We start from the raw sequence: 19,845 nt of genomic DNA on the forward strand, positions 1-19,845 counted from the left end.
ACCAAAGCTGCATCCCTTACAGCATACTTTTAACTAGTATTTGGGAAATTCAAAATGTCCATCGACCAGAAAGGAAAAAGATAAAGAGATTGTGTGCAATGTGTACTCTACTATAAACATGGAATGAACATTACTGTCAGATAAAGGTGGAGGGGATAAACATGCAAAAGCACATCTCAAATGGTGTAATGTTTTATATGCCTCTCAACAGCCCATATGAGAATGCGAATGCTCCTGTTTATTCCAAGCACACTACACATGCTATTTAACAGTATTCAAGGCTTGTAGAGACAAGATGTTTAAATGAAAAAAAACTATTAGCCATTAGATCACTAGCAATTTCCATGGAAGGAAGTTAATTTTATCTGCATAGAATTAGACTGAGGTTATTTTTTCTACTCCTCCCAGAACACACAATATTAAAACTAGAGATCCATACTAACCCCATAAAATGTAAGTTGAAGTGGTGAGTTCTGTTATGTATCAGACTTGCTTTTAGTATGGAATATCAGTCATATCTGTAGGGGTAAGATCACTACATCATGTGTGTTTTCCACCACATAGATGATGAGGGATGTTAGCAGACATTCCAACTCTCCAAAAATCAAAACAACATTCAAACAATTTCCAAATGACTGCTGCTATGTAAAAATAGCAATTCTTCAGAATACCAGCACCCAATGTGGCTTACTAGTGCCATTAAACAAACTAAAAATTTCCTATTTCTTTAGGACACAGAAGAAGGCCCGAAGACTTTATTTTTCTTTTGACATAGCATCTGTAACACAAGCGAGCATGTTAGGTACTCACATAACATACAGCTTTACACCTGGACATTTTATGATACAGAAGACATTGTTCCAGAAACAAAAGAAAAAATGGAAAAGGGTTAATCCAGATGTTTCGTAATACAGAGGCTGGCACTTGGTAAAACCCAGCATTTTCAAAACTTGCAAAAATAAATCTCAACTAAGCAATGACTTAGAGCAGGAAGTTACCATGTAAATGCTTACAGATTAGATTTCATAAATTACCTTGTCCCAAACTGCAGTTACTCTCACACAGCTCTTACTGCTGACTTTCAAGAACAAGTGTCTTTGAACAACATCAAAAAAATCTATTTCATTTTATTTTAAGCATTGAAACTGATGTTTGCTTCAAAGTGGGATAGAATAAACCATTGTTCAAAACCATAGACCAACCCAGTATAAATCAGTAACAGATAGATGTATTTTAAGACTTCCTTTTCTTGAAAAACAACCAACTCCACACATTTTGAATAAGTCAGGTATGTTAAAATAACCAGTCAGACTTCATTCAAATGAATTAGACAACTTTTACTAAATGAAAAAACCTACATTTAAAATATGCATTTAAAACAAAATGGAATTAGAAAAGAGACTTAAATCCATTTTAAAGAACTTGCTCACTGTGTCAGAAATCAATATATCTCTTGCATTATATAATGTGCCAGTTCATAAAACATAAGTTACTAGAATCCTCAATTTAACATTTTCAAAGACAATACTGAAGTCAAGAGTTTTACATCTACTGATGCACATTTAGAATGGTATAAATCTGCAGCCTTCCCCCAAAGAATCTAACAAATTTGACAGTATTCAGTAAAAGCTTTTGTAGTTGTGTCCAATAAGTATTGCATCCTAAAGCATCACAAATTTGTGCCTTTCATTTATCCTACTGTATATTTTGTGTCTTCTCTATATCTTGCCATTTGCCAATGTTAGCTCTTTTAATAAAGGAGAGAACTGAAAATACTGCTTAACTCTTGATCACGTACAGAAATTATTGCTACTATAGTACACTACAAAGCAGAAGTCTATACAATAGTATATGAAATTTGATCATGAAAATCCAAATGATAGATTCTTTAGTGACGTAAGCCTTACTATAAAGTTGGACATTCCTGTAGCATTTTCAGCTCACCACCCATCATCTAGCCTGTTGTATGTTGAAGAACAGCCATTTAAACACACCCTCCTCTGAAAAAGAATGTCAGTTTTCAAAGGCTTATCAAGTAAGGATCTTCATGTTCTGTGGAACTATGTAAGATGAATTTTGATGCAGGTAGGAAGTTACCTGGAAGCTAAGCATGCCAAAGGTGTTTCATGCTAATAAAACTAAAGCCAAGGTACCACTAAATCAAGTTACCAACTAATAGGCAATACCATTTTTGTCCTATCTAAGTTAAATGAAGTGCCATTGCACAGTGTAATGTCAATAATTTAAAATAGTGTAGTGCACAAATTCATTGTGTGGCAGTTGAAGTTAAAAGGTCAGGACAGATTTTTCTGCCTTAATGTATGTTGGCTGCCAAGCTGTCCAGTACAGGCATTTGGGACTCAGTTTGCCTTTTAATGACTACTGTACTATAAACTTTGCATTATAATGGGGCACACGGCATTATGATGAAAAAACAGGGGATTAGGGGGAGGATAAGAGATCAATGGCTGTTCTAGAAAGCCCCTTCCTCATATCAATTTCAAAGAGCCAGGAAATAAGACTAGATACCATATTCGCATCATTCTAGCTACAAAATAACCAAAGTAAAAGCAATTAAGCAACAATAAGACCACATTACACAAATGGAACATCATGCTCTCATCTGGTTTAACTATTACACCAAGTTTTAACTGGGATGTTGGTCAACTTTAAAAACCGTGGTAAATGTGAATATGTAGTTGAAATAGTTTTTCCTAATTTTTTTTCCTCTCTATGCTGGATATTAGAACTTGGAGCTATACTTGTTACAATACAGTGTCGCACATCTTTCTACTAGAAAAATTAATAAAGATCCTTTACCCGTCTCTTTAAGTTAAACGTGTGACATCATAAAGGGTGTCAAATGGCTGGATGGTTTTACAGTGCACACTTATTATATATTGTAATATGGAGTTTTGTCCTTGACAGATCTGATGGTGTTTTCTACATTATTTCCTTTCTTCACCTCTTCTTCGGTGGATTAGCTGTGCGAGGTGGAGTGACTGGACGCCCAGAATTCAGTCCACCATACTGGTACTTGGCTTTCTTTTCAGATGGTTTCAATATCTTAGAGAAAATAAAGAAGTTCCTTTGAGTCAGCAATAACTAAAAACATTTCAGATACCGTTAAGCCCACATAAAACCTTGATCAGCACGAACAATAGGGATGAGGATGGTGGGAGGGGGGGCAGAAATCACATCACAGCCCTACAAATTTCTTAGCTCTACATGGAACAGTAGCAGCAACTCTAAATCCTTTTAGTTCTACCACTATGTTGAGATGGAAAGAGGAAAGAAAAGGGGCTGAAAATACATCCAGGAAGGAATAGGGACTAAAATCTGATCAAAGCAGCCATATTAAAAGGGTCCGTATAACCATTAGTTTGCATAATTGTGTACTCCAATCACTAGGTATGACAAAACAGAAATCACCCAATTAAACTTTAAATTTTGAAATAAGCATTTCAATAGAATGAAGAACTTAATATGAAATAGTTTGGAAAATATCAAATTCCAGTTTTCTGGAGAACAGTTGGGTTGCAGTTCCAGTTGTTCACAAAGCAGTCCCCTCTGTAGCCCAAGAATATTGCTTTACACTAACCACCAGCACAGCCACGAGCACACTAACGTGGTTCATACAGCCCAACACCTACAGGCATGTTACTGCACAAATATAGCATACCTGGAAGGAACACATCAGAGTTTCATCCACACTCATCATGCCTCCTGCATTGTCAAACTCTCCACAGTAATTTGGAGCTGAGAATAGGGTGACCAACTGCCGTTTAGCGAAGAACTCGTATCCATCTTCAACCACCTGGCAACACCAGAGAAATCAATACGGCTCACATACAAAGTTTTGAAGAAAAAAAAAAATCTTGAGGCAAACTGGACTTCATATTAGAAAGATAAAGGAACAGACATAAAAACAGCTATTTTATGTCTTGACAGGACAAGTTCACTCATTTTATCTTACCTGACACTGAATGCCAGGCCAGACAGTATACCCCTTGTCTGACAATTCATATGTTAAGCACACATCAGCTTGACTGTTTAATATTTTCATAGCTGAAGTCCAATTATACACTGCCAGCGTAAGGATTCCCAGCATTTAATGCTTTATACACAGAATATGGATGTTTGACCTAATTAGTTTGGAGCACACAAGGTCTGGATACCACCTTCACTGCAACTTGAAACAATTAAGTTTTGCTTAAATTGGTGTTGACTGCACACACCTCAAGTGTAGGTGATTTCAGAGTGTCAAAATTATAAAAAAAAGAGTGATTCTGCCAGATCTTGCCTAAGAGCATGATGCACCTTTACAATTGTGCAAGAAGTATGATGCATCAGCTGAGGATGTTCCCTCTTTTCCAAAATAAAAGCTTCATGTTACAATGTAGTACAACAAATACACCCAACTGATTACTTTGGTGCAATCATCATTATCTTCTATAAGATATCATCCTCCTTTTATAAAGAACTGAATCAACTATATGACTTAGAAAATTGGCAGTAATCTTGATCAGCTGTTAAGAAATCCAGTCAGCATGTGGAATCAATATTAAATCTTCTCTAATGTTTTAGCAGTAAAATTACAAAGAAAAAAATTTAAGTGTTCTAATAGTGTACCCAAGCCTAACAGTAACAGAGAATAAAGAGCCTATTTTTGTTCCACAGCAAGAGGGAGCTTCTAAAATAGACTAAATAATGAAACTGAAATGCTATACAGGAAACTGAAACCTGATGTCCACCTAAGTAGCACTTGAAGTAACCTAATAAAAAGTGTTGCTTGAAGTAACCTAATAAAAAAGTGTGCTCAGGATTGGCAATGCAAAAACTGCCTGAGTGCAATGTGAGGAAATAAAAACAACCCATGCCAAAATACTCTGGATAACTGAATCAAAATACTGGCAACAGTGAAAGTTTTTATGTACAGACTTGCTTGTAGAGATAGTCAATATGCATTTAATATTTCCATGAAGCAAAGTAGAGGTAGTTCAAGCCAGAATTACCAGGGAATTGTCTACTGCTGAAAGTGAAGCACTTAAACTTCAGTGTAAATCTCAAATTTAAGTCACTCTGCCCCTTTAAATCTGGAGACTTTACCTGTAGTGCTCACATACATGAGTCTAACATTTAACAGACAGTACAAAAGGAAGACATCAATGGAGAAATTCAGCGTTTGTATTCTACTCAACTGACATTAGACACACAGTTCAACATGAGCCAACAAAAGGACATAGCCTTTATAGTCCCTTTATTAGAAAGATATTTTCTCTAGAAATAACACAGTGCAAATTAAGTTCCAAATATACACGACTGATAAGGAGCAGGAGATGTTTTAAGAAGCATCAGCAGCAAAATTCATACCTGATGAGCTCGACAGATCAAATCCAGATCATGACGATTCAGAAATTTACTGACCACATCAGCACCAAAAGTGAAAGAGACCCCACGATCATTTTCACCCCAACCTTGCACATCTTTGTCTGGGTCAGACCACAGCAGGTCACAGAGCAAACCTTTGAAAGATAATAAAAATGAAAATGCCAGTCTTGGGAGGTACTTTATAATGCAAACCAGTTCTGCTGTAATTACCAGAGCAACTCACCTAAAGAAAACAAGCCTTAACAACAAATGCAACAATACTTACACTGCAACTCAGACAACGAGTACAGTCTGAATCTCGAGATTGTTTACCCCCTCACCACTGAAAATGCCTTGAGATTAAAAAAGTCAGATTCAAATAGTTCTTTGAAATAATCTTTCTTTGTAATATTCAGTGTGTCTACAGTGAGCATTAAAGGAGTTTATTAAAGTGCATGTGTATTAACAGGCAACCATCAATTTCACAGCTCACTGGGAAAGCTTAGTTTGAAAGGTGCGGTAAATGTAAAAGTCCTATGCAAGGCCAGCCATAAAGGCAGTAAGTAATTTCGTACTCTAAGTTTCTGAACACAAACAACTTTGATTCTTACTTTTCCTACCATTCATGAAGAACCTTAGATGACTAAATCAAAATGTAATACAGCAAAACACTGATACATCATCTCACGTAGCGCTGCCAATTTGCTAGGACCCCCGTTGACTGTTTCAAAAAGGCTCGTGACAGCCAGTCTGGAAGCTAAGCTAGAACAATAAACCTCTCTGGTATTTCAGCACTGGTCAAGATCTTTTTTTTTTTTTTTGCTGCCAACAAAAGGTCAGCCAACTCTGGAGTTAACACCGGGTATTAAAAAAGATTTCTCTAGATCAACTGCAATGCCTTTACAGATACAGAACTTTCCATTAATATTAGCATGAGAATGAACCAGGTCAATCCAACTGGAACACAAACAAACCCCCAAATGTTTGAAAGGCATTGTACTTTCTTTACTTGTGATGACCCACAGGCATATAAATACTTAACAGCATTGTCTCACAATTTGAAAGATAAGCCAGAAGGCTCCTTCATCTACCATTCAGAAGTTTGACTGACATTTACATTTGGTTACTTGCTAAACAAAATATTGAAGATATTATTTCTTAAACAACAGGTCCTTCAAGCTGTAATCAAGCAAACCAATGTTTGAAACCTATTGTGCAACGACACCATTTTATATTTACATATATTTATCAAATGGTCTTTGGCACCAGACACAGCTGCTCTCTAACAACAGGCTAAAATTTGTTTTTAGAAGAGAAAGAACAGAACAAGTACAACTGGAATTTAGATAATATTTCCATCTAGAGATAAACTACTGAATAGAATCAGTGCATGACAAAAACTTAACTTTACTGAAATTTAGTTCTATATTGAGTAACTTTGTTTTTCAAAACAGTAATTGCCCTGCAATCCTTAATGGCTTCTTACCATGAGTTCCCAACAAGTGATAGAAGCAGCTTGTCTCAGCTGTTTAGTGAGTGCATCCTCTTCTACTCTTTTCCCAAAATCAAATAATCTTTAGGTTCATACAGAACAAAAGGCAAATCTGTCCTAAGAGGTCTTTAAATTGCAGTTGAAGTTGTAAAGCTTTTTTTCATCAGGCTCGAAGAAGCCATCATAATCATCTAATCCTAGCACAGCCACATGATCATCTACCAAAACTTTTGTATCAACACAAATATTCCCCAAGTGACACCCCTCCACAAAGAGACAGCTTTGAAGGGCTTAAAACTGTAATGGAAGTGAGACTACGTCAGTTTATTTTTAATTTTCTGCAAGATTTACTTCCATCATGTAAAACTAGTTTCCTTAAGTAGGTTCCAAAGATGAAGACCTTGGTCATTGCACACATGCCTCTGATAGCACATTTCTTTTTATCTCTGACAGTACACACACAGCTATTGCTTCTGAAAGCAAAATTAACACTACACAAAACAAAAACCTTTTACAAAAAATCTGCATACTTATTTTTAGGAGGTACTAAGAAGAGAGATGATTTCAGTGGAGTGTCCATGGAAACAAGAGCTATGCTCTGTAAGGGCATTCCTGAAGTGGGGGTGCCTCAAGCACTATTATGCCTGCTGAATAAAACCCATCTTTTCTGGGAACACTGATATATGCAAAGATGGACTCGTTTGTGCTAACATTTATTTGGTTATGCATTGAGTGAATAAGTAGCATAAAAGGACAAACAGTGTAGTAATTTATACTACAAAAACAATCACTCACCAGTCTATAATGCATCTTAGTGTCAGGAGTGTATATACTGGCTAGCACAGAAGTGGTGTTGTTTAAGGGAGAGTAGATATATTAACATTAGTCCCTGAATTACTCCATGCCAAGGAACATTACAGGAAACAGAATTCTTCTAACTTATTTGTAACTTATGTTCAAAAAAAGGTTCAGATCTTATATCTCCTCTAAAAGTTAATTTCAGACCACTGTTGAAATCAACACTTTAAAAGTTATCCCATTGTATTGCTCAACAGTCTTTTCAATCCACTAGTAAAAAAATCTGTAATAAATGAGACACTAAGCAAGACTGATTCAAGCCATTCAAAAGAACATTGTACAGAAAGCACTAGCAATTTGCATCCAACATTTATAAACAGAACAATAACCTAGTAGAAGAAAATTTCACAACTAGTACATTGATAGATGGAATTGAAATCCCAACTGCAGTGAAGTAAGAGCTGTATATTTCAAATTTAAGGAGGAAGGAGACAAACAGAAAGAAGCCCAAACACTTAAACACCCAGGAAATTTAACTTGGTTGTCCTGTTTAACTTTGAACAGTTATGTTCTTATATAGACTAAAAGTTTGTGTGTGCCTAACCAAGGCAAGGGGAATGACCTCTTCTGTTTCCTTTACCTTTCATTACACTTCTAAGATGTTTTAAGGGAAACTTGTGAATAATGTATCCAAAAACATGTATCAAAAAACATACTCTACTCTCCTATGACAAAAAACAACACCACATACAACAGCCTTTAACACATCAGATAGCACAGCCATCATGAAGAACAGGGCTCACATCCTATACAGGCACCAAGGAATATTGTACTGTGAGCAGAGTTAAGTCACTACATTGCTTGCACAGAAATTGATTAAACCTGTTTCCTCATTAAGACTTATTTACAGTAAATTTCACATCACTCACCTGTGTCAGGAACATCTGTAGGTCTCATAATTCTCCGGATCTGCTCCATTGACTGGAGATCTGGAGACAGTCCTGTAAAAGTACAAGAAAACAAGTGACTCATATACGCATTTTACCTGCAGAAAGGGTTCCAGAGAACACAAGATTTGAGGTTCAAAGGCACACAGCATCCATTGTTTCCACTGCAACATAAACAGAAGGCAGTTTGCTATAAGACAATTAAGTTGCTGAATAGAGGACAGAGAATAATGCAAGTGAAATTAGCAAGGGGTTCTCATCACCATCCTTTTAGCCATGGAGGTTGTCATCCACTGTAGCTCAGCTGCTTAAGTCAATTACAAAATCACAGTGCTTTGATTACTCAAAAAAAAACCCAGAACACTTAGTGCAGACACAGGTATCCTTCAATAGTTTAGCCATTAACATGCAACAACAATTAAAGCATGGAATTCCAAAGACACCCTTGGAGGAGTTTACACACCCTAAAGCTGCTCTGCTTGGGGCGTACAGGCATGAAAGAGCCTGCTAGATGCTACAGCATCCTAATGTGTCCTTAAATAAGGGTCCTAGGTGTTTTAAATGACTTAGGCCAAGGTCTCTAAGAAAGCTGCAAATTTTAAAATAGAACATGAAGACCTAATTTGTGATGAAACACATTTTGTGTTAACAAACCATATCAATTTGACTCAGTCCAGAACTCTGAACAGGACAGAAGAAACCTGTCATTGGGAAGGTCATTTCACCATGTAAAGTAATTTCAGCTAACATCAGAGTCTGCACAGTGGCAATGTATATGGTACAAGAACAATGATATTAGACAGGAACCAAAGAACTTGATACAGACTTGAGGAACTTTTCTTCAAGTATGAAGATTTTAGATTATTTTTCTTGAAGCAGTCTTATGGTAAAAGCCTTCTATCATCATCACCTGGCTAAAGCTGTTTTCATGCTCTTGCCTTGAGGTTGTAAAGAATGGCAGAAATCTAACAGTAAACTACTTAAAGGGAGTATTAATCAAGTCTATAAACACAACAATACAGGAATAATAAAATAAATTCTAGTAGAAAATCACCTTTCAAACTTTGATGAATCTACCACTTCCCCTTTCCCAGACCTGATCTATTTGCACACACATTTCATTAGCACATGGCACCACACCCAGAGATTGCAATGGGCAGTCTCAGTGAAATAAACATGACCAGTCTGTGACTTTCTATGAAGTTACAGCTTTCAGCATTTCAGGCTGCACCCAAAATAAATCTTTAATCCCTAAGTGTTCAAGGCCAGGCTGGATGGGATGGAGCATCCTGGTCTAGTGGAAGGTTCCTTGCCCACAGCAGGGTCACTGGGAACTAGGTGCCTTTTAATGTTCCTTCCAACTCAAAGCACTCTATGATTCTTTAAAAGGAAATGTTACTACAAACCATGTCTCAACCATGTGGCTGTCCATTTTTGTGCTATTTTGCATTACTGGAAAACAGCAAAACCCTACAGAATTGCCTACAGGTTTGCAGACTTTTTTGTAACCACTTCTTTCCCAGAGCATTTTCCTAACTCCCCTTGCACACAAAGAAATGGCTAACATCTCAAATTCATACCTACAGAGAAAAGTCCTACATGATCAGTGTTGAATGCAGGATATAAGAATGCCAAAGCTCACTGTAAAGCTGCTGCCAGTAAAGTGATTGCTGAAACCTACAGCATACTAAAAGTACAGAATTAAGTTGTCTTGTCACAACAGCTAAGCACAGGAAAAACACCTTTAAGTATACTCAGTATACTATATTTTTGAAGCATAAGACCACCTCCTCCCTAAGGGAAAACAAAGAATTCTCATTACTCCTGGCAGACTCATCAAATTTGATTTGAACCACTCTTTGACTGGGTGGAATTGGTAAAGTAAGCGTGATAGGTACTAATTTCTTTAGTGCAATCTTTGAATACTATGTAAATTAAGTAGAGATAAATATCAACATCCAGTTTGTTGTCATTAATGTCACAAGAAAAACAGAATTCCAGAGCCTAAAAATACCACAAAAATGCGGTATTTTACTGTACAAACACAACTCCCATCTCAGAGCTTCAATTGAGTGTAGTAAGATCAATGTATTCCATCAATATGACACTACAATATGGACTTCATTTACAGAAACTTGAAACTAACCATGTAAGTTCTTTAAAGATTAGAGCTAGAGAGTGCTGTCATAGATAAGAGGACCAATGCTGTCCAGAATACAATGCAGAGAGAAAGGGAGAAGTCAGAAATAGTTAAGGAATAAGCTTTAATGAAGTGAGATAAAGAGCAAAGTCAGAAGTTAGTTGAGAGGAGAGCCTTTAAAAAAGGACAAATTATTACATGTGTGAGGAATGTGAGAAGAGAGGGAGCTGATGGAGAAGACACAATGAAAGATCCTCTCACTAGCTTGAACATTTAAAGATGGGGTAGCAAGAGAGGTTTGAGTTATATTGCAAGATGGGTAACTCCAAACAGATACCAGAAAAGTTTAGGTAGAAGAGATGACTCAATATATTAAGCTATTGTAGATGGCCTACTGGGGTTGAAGTTAGGTGCCTTTTGTTTTACTATGTTATGCGGTTTTGCAAAGTTTTATTATATCCCAGAGGACAATATTTTTAAAATAAACTATGCAAAAATGCGCAATATAGTAAAAAAGGCACCTACCTTATATCTATATGCTAGCTTCAACCTCCAGCAGAGTTGAATGGTTTGTGTTGCTGCCTCAGTGTCTATTAGAGTAGTAACATCATGAAAAGGCGCTGACAGTCCATTACTTCACTGGATCTGGAATGCAGTTTGGATAGGAGAAAAGTGGAAAAAGGGCAAAGCTTATTTCTGTGCTGAACGTCCACTTCCTTTTATTAGGAGCACACAGCACTTCAGTAGTCTTTTCACTTTGTTTCACAGCTGAACAGATCAGTTCAGAGTGGCAATAATTTCAGTTACAGACTAAGCCTGTACAATTTACGGGGCAATTAGCAATGAATAACAAAGTAAATACTGCTTTTCATAAAAAGAGCCTTAAAGCATACTATGCACAAAATAACCTCTTGTTTAGTCAAGTAGAAAAACTTTTAATTCACACATGCTCCCCTCCCTCCCCACTTACAATGAAACTTTAAATCTTTTTACTTGAAAAATAGCCCTTGAGGCTTCTTTCTCATGGTTCAGGTCTCAAATGCATACACACAAAGCTGCTGGTTTTGTCATAGCATTCTGCTCTACCTGCTAAGATGCTTTGATTATCTTCTGCCTAAACTTAATTGTTTGCCTAAAACACTCCAGTATTTTGTTACTATTCATGCTCTGTTTTCCAAAAATCCAAAATTCTAAAACATATGTCGATAGTAAAACAGTAATTCTTTCATAAGCTGTTTTGGAGACAAATTTATTACATGGGTTTTTAGCCACTGATATTTGGCTACCTAGGTGCAGAAGTGACTCTATCTCAGATTCCTAAAACTATGAGATCTAGCCTGTAAGATAGATACCAGTTCTTAAAAAGAAGAAACACCATCACGTGGCTTGAGAATAAGATTAAAAGATGAGCTGCAAACAAACAGTTATTCTGACATGTCAGTGCTACCCAGAGACTGGCAGACCCAAGTGTACTACTGCATTAACTATGTTTTTACAGGGACTTAACAATACCTCAGAGCATGTTATGTGTAAGACCCTGTTAGCTTATTCCAGCAGGCACTGAAGGCAGAAGCTTTCAATACAAGACACAAGAATACTCCAGACCATTTTTAAAGCACATTCCATACAGGCATAGCTCTTGAATTGATACCTGTAATTAATAAAGGCAGGATGGCAGCCATCAAAAAACCTCATGAAGTCTGGAAACGGAGGTGTTCAAACTAGATGTTTCTGCATTGCTTTCATTTCCACTAATTTCCATCTGACTGGCAACACAGGTGTGACATCTACCAAACCATTTCTAGGTCACTCAGAGAAAGGCATTAAGTTGCTTATCAATGGAGGCAGTTGCAAACACAGCTGCAAAAGGCAGGATAGCTCTTTCTACAAGTAATTAAAATTCTTGTCAACTGTTTGACACTGCAAGCTTCTGAAAACCTGTTAAACATTATTGCCTGTAAAGTCATGGCCTGTTCTAAAAAGAAGAGAACCCAAGTACATTCCAATATTCAGACAAGTCACAGCCCTCAGTCAGATCAACACCCAACACTTTTTTCAGTACACCAGCAGGGCAGCACTGGGACAGGTACCCACAGAATGTAGAGTGTCTAGCATCAAAGGCTTTATGGAGTCCATGCAAGCCATGTCTAATCTGTTCCAGTGTTAACAAACGTCTCGCTTCAAGCTGCAGGCTTGACTGTGTGACCTGAGCTGTCCCACCCACCAAAGTGTTGTGAAACAGTTAAAGAGACAGAGTAGAGAGCCAAGGTTACTTGTGACAGCCACTCTTCACTGCCAGGAGTGCCAATGTTAGCAAGGCTGTACTGATATATAGTAACAGCAACAGGTAACGTGGCAAAATTGGACAACAACTCTAGCATTAAGTAACCTTCAGAGAGGGATACACTGATGGGAATACTTACAGATGCACTTCCCACTCAGGCACAAGAGGGCCATGTGTACCAGGTAAGAATGACAGTCTACTGACAAGTGCACAGAAAAGCATGACCTTTACAAACAACACAACGTTAACTATAGCCAGCTAAATATCAGGTACACACAGCCACACTCCATTTGGTATAGCATTAACCCAAAGTCAAGTTTATACAACTTTTAAAAGCAGTCATCAGCTTACCTCCATGACAACAGAAGATCTTCTCATCCACAATGGCTGCAATAGGCAGACAGTTAAAACAGTCTGTGAAGGTCTTCCACAGCTTAATGTTAAATCTCCGCTTGCCTACAAAAACAGTGTGGGACATTAGGAAGAGGAAGCTGGTTCTTAAAGACAACCTGTAATACATATCAGAGCCTAAGCAAAAACATTAGCAAATTCTGTGAGCACACTAACATCTCAATCTCTTACTACAGCATTTCAAGGACAGCAGAAGAAAAAAATAGTAATGCTCCAGAGTGACTTTAACCTTGGCTTGGAACTTAGAAAGTTTCAACGCACTTCACAGAGTATTGAAACCTTTGCATTACAAGAGTCACTACTACAACTGTTTCCAAAACAAAAGTATTAGTCTGTTGCAGTCTTCCAAAGTAATAGATTTTGCTTACATTCATCATAAAATCCATAGATTCGATTGATGCTAGCACACTCATGATTTCCTCTTAGGAGAAAGAAGTTTTCTGGGTACTTGATTTTATATGCCAGTAATAGGCAAATTGTTTCCAGAGACTGTTTGCCTCTGTCTACATAATCTCCAAGGAAAAGATAATTAGCTTCTGGTGGGAATCCTCCATATTCAAATAATCGAAGCAAGTCTGTATACTGACCATGGATATCACCTGAAAAAAAGAGTTTACCAAGGATTAGTGCAACATAACAACTTACACAAGTCAAGAATTAAAGCCAGCTAATTAGTTTTTATTCAGTGATAATAAAAAAGGCATTAATATTACCTTTAAAAACTGGCAATATGCATTATAAAGGTAAGAACCAAGCTGATATTAAAGCTGAAGTACTCACAGGATATAAATAACTCACCATATCTGCACAACTGCTATGTCAGGTATGAAGCCAGTCTGAAATGCAAAGCTACAAAAATCTTCACAATAAAGCATAAGCTTTCTAACCAAGCTTTAATTCACTTAAATTAAAACAAGATCAGAAAGAAAATCTCCAATTGAACAGGTATATGACCAGGAAGCAAATGTACCTCAAAAAAAGTCACATTAACTACTGCAAAAACAGATCAGTGAAGAATTCAGACTGGAGAGAAACTGAACACTGTGCTGGCAAAGTACACTCACTTCAAAGGTCAATTTCCATAACACTGCTGTACTAAGAATCCCATCCCGCAGCATTTAGACTAACTCTCCTTTGATGCATGTAACAAGCAAGACAGACTCAAAAGACTCCATTCCTTACAAGATCCTCAACCCTGCAGCTTGTTGTTAGGAAAAATACCTGTCATGTTACTCTTCCCACTGTCAGCTTTAAAACTAGGCTTTCCACAGAACAGCTCTGTGTGGCATTTACACCAGCACAGTGCATCACATCAGAGCAGCCAAAGCTAAATTATCTCTGAGCTGTTCACACGGGTGAAGAGGCCAAAGCTGCTCTACAGTAACTTCCAGTATACATGCAATGCACTCCAGCTGAGTGGAAAACTTATTATCAGAGTGACTGGATGCAAAACAGATATGCCAAAAGCCTTCAGTACAAGCTGCATGTTATTTAGGTTCAGTACCTCCTGGTCCTGTACATTAAGCATTACATTGATGTATCTTCACTATTGCTGCTTGTTCAGTGACAAAATCCTGACTTTGCTTAGCAGAGTTATTCTCCAGTAGAGCACAAGCTACTACAGCCTCAAAAGAAAAAAGAACAACTCACACCACTTTTTTTATCTTGAAAAAGATAAAAGGTTCCCAAACCTGTATGCTCTCTGGTTCAACTCTTAAAGCACATAGTGGTGCAAAGAGTACATGTTATAATGTTACATTATATTCCTTTAAACTTTCCATGAAAAATGCAATACTTCCTCCTTTAGGCAGCATTCTCCCATAAATATTTCTCACTCAGGAAGAAGAATCACTTTTCCAATTTTCTTCTAATAGAAGTGATCAGTATCCACTATCCAATTTCAGCGACAATATGAAGCTCCACTGGCTGAAATCTCTTTCACACATGTTGCAACAAGAATGATTTGTATTCTAACTGATATTTAGAAGTCTGCAGGTCACAACCTGAAGAAGCAGAGGACTCCTCAACAAATTGTTTCTATGCTGAGTCTAGTACTCCAGAACCATGTTATCAAAACCCCAGACTTCATCACTAACAGAATGTACTACCAAGTAAACACACTACAGAAAATATTATTATGTTGTCTATAACTACTTTCAGTTACACACATGCACCACAGGGACAAATGCACTTAATGGGTAAAACCATTTTGCAGAAACAATTTTACAAAGGTACCAAGGCATTTCCCATTCCATTCATGGCATCTAGCACTTTAAAATAATACAGTTTCATGTGAGCACAAGTTGAAGTCTACCAGATATAAGACTTACATTAAAAACCACATCTATTTTAAAATGGACATTTACATAAGAGCATCTTTCATCTTACATTAAAACACAGCCATTTGAGATGTAGAGGTTATTTTGAACTGACTTGATTGTAAGACAAGACAATCCTATTATGGTTCCTCAGGCATTGCCTGAACACACAAAAGTAATAGTTCAAAGCATTACCAGCTGCATATTTTGCTTTTGGTGAAAGCAACCATCGTTCTTTTGCTTTTATCTAAATGCAGCTTTGACAATTGCTCCAATATTAAATTTAGATGCACCTGACACTTCCTGGTACTTTCACTGTGTTTGGAATCCAATTTAAGATAACAAATGCCTTATTTAGCTGTGCATTAGCTACACCTATTACTGCACACCTAACAGTCCATTCAACTGCCTCCATCTAAACAGATGAGGAGGACCTCACCTTGAAGTAGGAAAATTATTCTTTGCAGACCTTGATTTATGTATAATCTACCTGAGTTTCTCTGTTTTCTTCATCTAGGAATACAGTAAGACTACACTACAATGAAAAGTCTAAAGAAACCACAATGTGATAAAGTTGCATTTTACCTTCAACTTTATGTCATAATGCAAGCTGGGCTGGTTTTTCCTCCCCACCCTACCAAGCAATTAGTCATTTAAAAATGACTTTGCCATTAGTGGTTGGTTTGCGGGTTTGGCTGTTTTATTTTGGGGTTTGGGGTTTTTTTAATTGGTAATATCCCCTCAATGTAAGAAACATTGCAGACATTGCATCTGCCAGGAAGAAGCTAATCATGTTTGAGGATGTAAGTAGTAATGAATACAAAGACTGCTTCCCATTTAATATTATGACACTTCAACTAATCTAATTCAAGGAATTCTATTCTTTCAAAGGCATTGCCTATTGTTAATAAGCAAGTTGAAGGATGATTACAATCTGGTATTCAAAGAACTTTTTAAACAATTTTTATAAGCTTGTAGTTACAGTGTACTTTGGAAGTTGTCTAGCACCTTATACATGCTTAGTGAGATAAAAACGCACATTGCATTTGTGTTTCACAGTAATACTGATGTTTTTTAAAACATACTGTAAAGCTCAAGGAATTTGTTACACGGTAACTAAGCCTAATTTAAGTCCGCATTCAGTTTCACTTTCTCAATTGAAAGACTAACAGTGCCTTCAATCTTTCAAGTGTCTCATTTCACGAGGTCTTTGTTTTGTTATGCTTTGAAGTGAGCAACTGCAACATGCAACATGTGGGCCTTTTAAAAGCAGCTAACTGCGTTCTGAAATAGTGATCAGAAGAGCACCAGCTCTGTACAGACAAGGAACAGGTTGCAAAATTTGCACTAGATGAGGGCACAAGCAGTCCTTACTGCTAAGGAAACTTGCTCCAAAATAGCATGAGCAGCACTGGCAACATACCAAGTGCTAGCTGCCTGAAAACTGCATTCAAGGCTTTGAAGACCTCCCTCTAATCCCAACTCAACCTCATTTGCCTGACTCAGTATTCTCTCAATCCCCCCAGCATAGAACTAGATTAAAAGACCCACATGTAACACATATATATCAAGCTTACATACCACAAATTTTCAGAGGTGCCTCTAGTTCCAGAAGAATAGGCTGGCTAAGAAATATTTCCCGTGATTTTATGCACAAGCCCCGAACTTCTGCTTCGGTCATCTGAACAATCTTCCCAGGACGACATCCTCGAACTGAAATGAGATATTGAACAGCTGAAGGGAACTGCCACACAGATACACAGAAATAGCTAAATGCAGATGATCTGTATTTAAACCTGTATTTGACAAAAAGCCAGCATCACTTTCTATGTATGTACCAAATACCTTGGAATTATGCTGTCCAATGAATTGTAAAATTAATCTCTGACACTGTGGTAATCTGTGCTTAAAGATCTGTATGCATTCCTGTTGAATCAGGTCTCAGAAGAGAACAATTTAAACTGTGCTTTTGTCCATATCTGAATAAATAGCAATTTTAAGAAGTGTTTAATTTAACAACTCCTTTATGCTAGAGTATTCATAAAAGACAAGAAAAATCTTGAGAACAGAAAACCTGAAAACACTTCCACATTAGCACAAGGTAAACTTGTTTAGAACTGTTAAATTTAACAGCATTAGTTAAATACAAAGAAAAAAATCATAGACACTATTATGTTTAAATAAACTGAAACTGCCATATTAGAAACATCACACTAAAAACTATGAAAGTTTGAGGGAACTTTCATATATAATGGCTCTTAAATTACTGAAACCTTTACAGCCAGGAACATTCTAATTAGAAATGAAATTGAATTCTCAAAACCTGTAAGTCAGACACTCAGACCTATATTTAGCATAAAATCAAAAGCATTTGCATGTCATTGCACTCCAAGCCACATCCTCTGGCAAGTTCATCTGCAGCTGCTTCTTTTTACAAGTATCTGTATGATTCCTGTCAGAGACCACAGTGTGTCTAATGAGGCAGCAAAAGAGAACAATTGTGTTGTCACTTTGGCCAATCCACTTCAGTCTTCCATCTCAGCACAAACCAAACTTCAGAGTTCAAACAAATAAGCCAGAATCTATCAGTGTCTACAACAGGTGAACATCCTGTCCTGCCATCTGTTTTAGATGAAAGTAACATTCAGCATCAAACCATGGTAGTACCTTCAAGGGAAGGTAATACACAACTTCTGCAGCTCAAATCCAAATGCTTTCAAATTCATGTATAGTAAGACTTGACTTCATAAAAATTTAGCTACAATTTGTGAACAGAAGGGCAAGAACTATTTCTTCACACACAGCAAATTCCTAGGTAACCTGCTTTCCCTCTTCAAAACAGAGAAGTAAGATTGTAATTTTTTTTTAAATTAACATAATCTCCCTTTTCCTTTTATTTCTGCTTAATTCCTAGAAAACTCACTATACAGAGGAGGTCAGTATAATTACATCTAGCATTATCTACATTGTGCAATGGGGAAGACGGGCTATGAGGGAAAACAGTTTGTCCTAGGTCACCCAGTACTACTGCTCTGGTTATCACTGCATGCTTGTCCCAGTGTAACTGCACATCTGACCACACCAACACTGTGCTATAAATATTTATTTTTAATAAACACCAAACACTTGGTAAACAGAGGTTAGGAAGCAGTCACAGGGACACTAGAAGAGGTAGAACTGAAGAATGGTATTCAAAAGCAGGGAAGAGATTAGATCCTGGAACAGGATCAAAATTAGATCCTGGAACAGCTAGTTTGAGTGCCAAAAGAGCAGGAGGAATAGTATATCTGAAGTTGAGGATATATTGTAAATACTTAGCTCATTAGAACCTTACAAGAAAAAGGCTGTGTCATACAAGACTTCTTTCAGTGAAACTCAGTGAATCACTACCAGGTGACATTTATGACATGGTAAGTCACATTGCTCTTGCTGATTAGGATTTCAACTACACTTGAGGAAGTAAACAGCATTTTAGCAACACTTCTGTGTTTTTATTCCTCATGCATTAAGATGTTCACTTACATATTAAAAGAATACAAAGGCAGACATCAGAAACAATCAATGTGACTTGCAAACAATATATGCCTACAGGCTTCCATTCCATCACATTTCAAACAAATAAGTGATTTTCTTACAGATACATCTTCAGCCCCATTATTAGCAAAAAACCCACAACCAACCAAACTCAGGCTTTTCACAGGACTTGACTACTCACTTTGTGAGGTACCAAAATGTTCCAATAATCTTAATTTCAAAAGCTTGTGTTCCAATAGTTTATAATGATCCCCTTCAGAGACCTGGGACTCCTCCTGACAGGCACAACAAACTGCCATTATACACACGCAGAGTCCTCCTATTACAATGGCTATAATTTTATTTAAGCAATTGCTCTATTTTAGAGCCGGGGCTTGCAACAAAGTCACACCAAAGCACCAAGCAGCACAACCAGCTTTCCAGTCATGTCTTTCCACAGACAGTGCATTCTTTTAACCATAAGCAATGACATTCTCTTCTGTGTTTAACTCTCATAATGTCTTGCAGTACCAGAATAATGCCATTTCATACAGATTGAAACCAAGAAGTCA

The 19,845-nt window shown here is 37.1% G+C and overlaps 1 protein-coding gene across 2 annotated transcripts in view; it reads right to left on the reverse strand.

Moving 5' to 3' along the window:
- Positions 1–223: 223 nt before the first annotated feature.
- PPP1CB (protein phosphatase 1 catalytic subunit beta) overlaps positions 224–19,845 on the reverse strand; it is a 29,856-nt gene continuing 10,234 nt past the window's right edge. For both annotated transcript variants that reach the window (XM_058802814.1, XM_058802813.1), the window contains 7 exons: positions 17,342–17,473; positions 13,811–14,041; positions 13,383–13,487; positions 8,590–8,661; positions 5,374–5,525; positions 3,683–3,817; positions 224–3,066 (listed from right to left, as the gene is read on the reverse strand). In XM_058802814.1, the coding sequence (XP_058658797.1) occupies positions 2,962–3,066; positions 3,683–3,817; positions 5,374–5,525; positions 8,590–8,661; positions 13,383–13,487; positions 13,811–14,041; positions 17,342–17,473 (932 nt within the window). In that variant the 3' untranslated portion in view covers positions 224–2,961. The remainder of the gene's footprint in view (positions 3,067–3,682; positions 3,818–5,373; positions 5,526–8,589; positions 8,662–13,382; positions 13,488–13,810; positions 14,042–17,341; positions 17,474–19,845) is intronic.

This window comes from Ammospiza caudacuta, chromosome 3, assembly GCF_027887145.1.
Source record: "Ammospiza caudacuta isolate bAmmCau1 chromosome 3, bAmmCau1.pri, whole genome shotgun sequence".
In the NCBI taxonomy this organism is placed as follows: domain Eukaryota; kingdom Metazoa; phylum Chordata; class Aves; order Passeriformes; family Passerellidae; genus Ammospiza; species Ammospiza caudacuta.